Source organism: Lepisma saccharinum, chromosome 11 (genome assembly GCF_977018435.1).
Source record: "Lepisma saccharinum chromosome 11, izLepSacc3.1, whole genome shotgun sequence".
NCBI classification, from domain to species: domain Eukaryota; kingdom Metazoa; phylum Arthropoda; class Insecta; order Zygentoma; family Lepismatidae; genus Lepisma; species Lepisma saccharinum.
The window spans coordinates 66,464,941-66,470,940 of record NC_139239.1 but is presented as its reverse complement, the minus strand read 5'-3'; the positions used below and the strand labels follow the sequence as shown (position 1 = coordinate 66,470,940).

General features: G+C 42.4%; 1 protein-coding gene across 1 annotated transcript; it reads right to left on the bottom strand.

The window, feature by feature from the left end:
• Positions 1–1,383: 1,383 nt before the first annotated feature.
• LOC145995061 (histone-lysine N-methyltransferase SETMAR-like) lies at positions 1,384–1,917 on the bottom strand. The gene has a single exon (XM_083131593.1). The coding sequence runs from the start codon at positions 1,915–1,917 to the stop codon at positions 1,384–1,386; it is 534 nt and encodes a 177-aa protein (XP_082987719.1).
• Between the last annotated feature and the right edge of the window lie 4,083 nt (positions 1,918–6,000).

The following is a 6,000-nucleotide window of genomic DNA, read 5'->3' as shown; positions in this document are numbered from 1 at the left end:
GACAAAAGACTCCTGCGATCACAAGACGTGAAAATGAAAACTTACTATTCACCTAAATGTAAGGTATATTTTGAAAACACACTTACAACAATCAAACTTTAAACCACATATCACAATTATTTCGACATTTTTTTTCCACTATTAAACCGTTGCTATCGTCATTTTTTCTTGTTGATAAATCTCTCCGTTTGTCAAATGTTGCCAGGTCCTGGTACATCAAGAGCAGTTTATCTGGCCATCTAACACTAGTTTTCTATGACGTCATTAATATTTGCCAAATTAAAAAGTGAACAAACACAACATTTCAACTAAACCACAAAGAACCATAGTGTAATGTCCAGGGCATTACATGGCCTCCTCCCACACAACAAAGAACATTGACAAGACACTTGTGTGGAGGAAAGTTTCTTTAACAGTTGAAACAATTTCCAGTTTCCACCTTTTCAACTCTAGTGGAAGTTAGATTGAAATTCCGGCTAGGGCCATCCTCCTAGGTCTTTGGTATTTAAACCTGAACTTTGGGGTTTCGAATTTCTCCAGGAGGAAGTATTTGGATCCAGATTACTTCTCACATCTGTCGGTGGAGCATCGGTCTGCATTGCACACTTCTTTACGCTATTGGTTCTGCGATTTTCTCTCCAGTTGTCTCTATAAGGCGTAGTTCTGTTTCTGTACCAGTTATTCCTTGTTGGTCTGCTATCTCTCCAGTTGGTTGAATTTTCACTCTGGAAGACACGGTTAGGATTTTGGAAGTTCCGAACATCATTCTTGTCTGGAGAAGATCTGACAAAACTAGTGTACCTAACCTTTGGAGAAAGCTGAGGCTTATCTTCCCATCTAGGCAGCTCGTTCCTTCAACTATCTTGCATTTCGGATGCTTCATACCTGCCTAAGAAGTTTGCTAACTGATCTGGTCAAAACCAGTTGTCTTATCCGGTGTGGTAGCTGACTTATTATCGTGTACAAAACTTTTGACTGGTTTACCTCTTCAGTCAGATTACAGTAGCTGGCATAAATCTCCCAACAATATTCTTCCAGATTTAAGCCAGAAGCCTTAGTGTACCTTCGGTTTCTCAGAGTCTGCATTTCTCACTTCTTGGCTTCTGGAGATGCGTACTGCTTTTTAAATGCCACACAGAACTGTTCAAAAGTCCTCCATTTCCTTTCATTGGCTATCAGCCAAGCTTTAGCTTTTCCCTGCAACAAGGACGGTAACATCTTTAGGCGATACTCCATGGGCATCCGCATCAAGTCCATATATGTTATAAGGCCTTTTAAATACGAGTACCTTTCTGCTGAAACTGAATTACAAGGTAACCGAAAACGTTCTTGCCGTTTTTGATCATGAGAAACAAAAAGGTATGTAAAGAATGTCACATACTGTTAGTCCTCAAAGTAATCCCCATCGGATCCAGCACCTTTTTTCAACATGCCTCCAGCTGTGCAGTGCCCTGACGATAAATCTTGAGTCTCGGACGGAAAGAAGTCCGCGAGTGTTTGCCGCAAGTCTGCCTCATTTGCGAAGGATTTTCCACGAAGGTGGTTGTCCAGGGAATGGAAGAGGTGATAATCTGTTGGCTCAAGGTTTGGAAAGTACCGTGGATGGCACAGTGTCTCCCAGCCAAGTCGCTGTTTGGTATCCCTGGCCACCCGCACCACATGCAGCTTGGCATTGTCGTGAAGAAGCAGTACACACTTGCGATTAACCAATGCTGGCTCCTTATGCTTCAGGGCCTGTTGCGCACGTTGCAACTGCTGCGAGTAGAGGTCCCCAGTGATGGTTTGGCCCGTTGGTAGCAGCTCATAGTGCACTACTTGGCGACTAGTCCACCATACATGGGTGTGAAGGTGGTCTTGTGGCGTGAGGCACAAAGTACCGTGTTGACAACCAATGTCGGGTACACTTGGGAGTGTCATGTAGGACACACTTTTCGTAACTGGTGAGCACTCGACCGAATATGGGTGTGTTGCTGTGCCAAGAAAGCAACGAGAGACAGGCTGTCACTCGTTGTTGCTTCATGCCTTCTGACGGTGTATGAGGTACCCTTTTGCTCAACTTGAACGTCTTTCCTATGTGATTCAGGTGCAGTCTGGCTGTTTTATCGGAAACCTGGAAGTGGTTGGCAAGCTCACTACATCTTAGGCTGCTGTCCTCCTGTATGGCTGTCTTCAGGGCCTAGTCATCCAGGACCTGTGGTCGGCCACTGCTGGGTTCATCACAGAGTAACAGATCTCCCAACCTGAACTTCTGGAACCAATTCCTATTGGTGCGTTCATTCACAGCATTATCCCCAAAGGCTTGACATATTCGGCGACTTGATTCTGCTCCGGACAAACCCACCTCAAAGTCACAAAGCAGACAACCCCAAACGAGCTGCTTCAACACTTCCATCTTTTTTCCTTTCTTCTTCATCCAATTCCAATGCTCTAAGGGCTCCAATAATCTGCTCTTCCCTGTCTTCTTGCTTCCTTTCATGTTCTCAAAGTTTTCCTAAGACCATTTCTTTATCTTCTTTCCTTTCATCTATTTCCTGACCTAGCTTATCTCTCTGATCATTTAATTGTTGGTTCATTTCTCCCCACCTTTTATCAAGTTCTTCTTTATCTGCTTTTCTTCCCTCATCTATTACTCTGCTTAAGTCATCCTTATTTCGCTTACAATTTGAAATTAATTCTTCTTTATCGAGCTCCCTACTCTCTTCTAGAAGACTTATATTTTGATAAATTTCTGATAATTTACGGTCTTGATCTTCTTTATCTGCCTTTCTCTCTTCCCTATCTTTCATCCTCCCGTCCTCAATTATTCTTACTAAATCTTCCTTATCTTTTTTCCTTTCTTCTTCTAATTTCCTATCTCTCTCTTCCAATTTCCGATCTCTCCCTTTCAATTTTCGATCTCTCTCTTCTATTTCTCTCTTCCTTTCCTCTCTCTGCGCTTCCAATAGCCGCAACACATCCATCAATGTAATCTCCTTTCCTGCAGTTCTCGGTATTGCCTTTTGATGGCAATTCTTACACTTCAACTCTTCTGCTGAATACGACTCTTTGGGCTGAAGAAACTCGGCACACTTCAAATGAAACTCCATTGAACACTCGTAACACTGCGCCACTTGTTCCTCCATTCTGCTAACATCTTGGCAGCACATCAAATGAGCCATCTTATACTTCTTGCTCTCACTCCTCAACACCCTCTTCTGCATTCCCAGCAACTTTCCTGATATTCCTTAGTAGTCTCCGTCGAGGAAACTGTCTTAAGCTTGGGCTACCTTAAGAACGGCTAACATGGTCAATATCATCAGTAATGCCAAGCTCCACTGCACTTTACAACGTAAGCCAAAACCGTACGTGAAAGTCTCTAATGTACATAAACACACGCGAAAGTTTCTGAAATTTCAGATGCACGAAACCGTATAACGTGAACGGAAGCTACCCGCGAAAGTCTCCGAAGCTTCAGCAGTCAGAAACTAAATCACGCAATCTGAAATCGCACGCGAATCACAAATTTCAAGCCAAACACGAATGTTATTTCACTACTGGACGTGGCGCTCCTACGTTGGGCGCCAAATAATTTCTGTTACGTACCTTTCAGTCTAACGTGGAATCTTTCCCTGTGCTCCTCATGTCGTGACAAAAGGCTCCTGCGATCACAAGGCGTGAAAATGAAAACTTACTATTCACCTAAATGTAAGGTATATTTTGAAAACACACTTACAGCAATCAAACTTTAAACCACATATCACAATTATTTCGACATTTTTTTCCACTATTAAACCGTTGCTATCGTCATTTTTTCTTGTTGATAAATCTCTCCGTTTGTCAAATGTTGCCATGTCCTGGTACATCAAGAGTAGTTTATCTGGCCATCTAACACTAGTTGTCTATGACGTCATTAATATTTGCCAAATTAAAAAATGAACAAACACAACATTTCAACTAAACCACAAAGAACCATAGTGTAATGTCCAGGGCATTACTTTGTAATGCAATTTCGTCATGAACCTGGGACAATCGCATGAAACTGAGGTGACAGGGTGGTTGTTTACAGCGGGGGATGAGGGTGGCAACCAGTGTAGGGAAGTACTAACAACGTGGCCTGTTTTTAATAACCACCAGTTCTATATTCGACGAATTATGTACGTGCACGACGGTTCAAGGTCACGATCCTACCTGTTGCGAACAAATAGTTTGCCTTCTTTCTACTTCTCCTCCGATCACGGTGACTTGGCTGCAGTGTTGCCATTGGCTTAGTAATAATTCTCACTAGATCAGTCTCTGCACTTTTTGACTAAATTGTATGTACATAATGATGTGACCAATTTGTTTTTACACTGGAATATGCACACATCGGGTATGTACCCTTGTTTTCAGTTACTCAAAAAATGAACTGCTTTACAGCTACTCAAAAAGCAACTGATTTACAGCTTCTCAAAAAGGCAACTGATTTACAGCTACTCAAAAAATTAACACCAGCTCTTAAAAAAATCTACTACTTAGTAGCTATTCAAACAAGTTTCTATTAAATGGGTAATTACAACTACTGAACAAAGTAACTGCTTTGCAACACTGACAATAGTAACTAACTTGGAGCTACTCAGTGAAGTGGTTGCGGTTGTTCAGAAATACAACTGCCTCGCAGCTGTTATTTTTATTTGTGTCCTTGCAGCTCTTAAAAAAATCACCCGTTTAGGGCTATACGAGAAAATAGCTGCACCTATTAAAAAAAATTTAACTGCTTTGCGGCTACTAAAAAAAAGTAGCTTTGGCTATTTAAAAAGAAATGGTTTTGAATGTGTTAAAACTTTACTGTAATTAATTGACCGCTAGTTGAAAAGTACGTGTTAATTGCAATGTGTTACTGCGCAAGACTAGTCTGTTTAAATTGTGCAAAAAGGTGCGTAGCCCTATGACTGCGTACTTATGCATTCTTCTCTGCCCCCTTCGCAGAGCCGCGCGTGCAACGCTTCTCAAAACGCAACGGGCCGGGAAGGAAACTCTCATAATATTTGGTTAATCCGGTCCGCACAATAACAACGATTATAACGAGGGGGGGGGGGGGTCATAACTCAACAAGGGGGATGCCTCCCTCCCTCCCTCAGAAAGCGGGTCACGTGACCAACCGAGTTCATTATCGCTTCCTGAGTGGATCTTCGCGCGGATCCTTTAGCGGTTTTCACGTCTGCGGGAGCCGTAAATAGGATAAAGTCCCGGGCTGTATTATGAGTCACGCGTCGGGAGAGGATCTGTAACGGTCTTCTCTTTATTGTGCCCGAATACTTTCATTAATTAGACCCCCCCTCTTTCCCTCCTTTGGTACAGGGAAACCATAGGAGTGTCTGCTCCATAGAACTAAAGCTTGACGGCCACTGAGACGCTGCGAAACACGGAAATATCCTGCAAATGAACATATGTTGTCTGTTTCTATTGGAAACAAATGGTGTAACGCCCACTACCGGGAAAAGTGCGGAACCGAAGCGAGAATTTTCGTGCCAGAAGTCTGCAGGTTATGTTACAGGTTATCGCCCATCGGGACGCCGGAAGCGAAACTTTTCCGTTCTGTTGCCGCGCTTCCGTTTGCGTCAAGCTTAAGAGTGTCTATTCTCTCTTGCGGGCCTCAGTTTTGGAGACCACAGAGTGGTCAGGTTCATTCTTTTAGCTTTCAAAACGATCGCTCTCTTTGAAGTTCTATAAATGAAAACGGGTGTTCTGATCGTGGTGAAATTTCAATACGCTGCAGGCAGAAAGATTTCAAACACAATTCTAAATTTTCAGATTTTTGAAAGTGGTAGAAAAAGCATTCTTATCAATTTTGTGAAACAACTTTTTCTTAGTATTGGACAGTCCTGCAAGTACAATATTGGTCTTGCTTTGAAGCTCTTTGCATCTGTTTGTAAAATTCATTACCATTGTCAATTCACATTGCGGAACCGATTTTATACAAATTTTTATTCAACGGAGTCAAGATGTACGTGGATCGTGGCAACACCACACGGATTGATTCGT

What these genes read in the sequence shown, in the direction of transcription:
- LOC145995061 (XM_083131593.1), bottom strand. Translation starts at nt 1,917, where the DNA reads ATGACACTCCCAAGTGTACCCGACATTGGTTGTCAACACGGTACTTTG.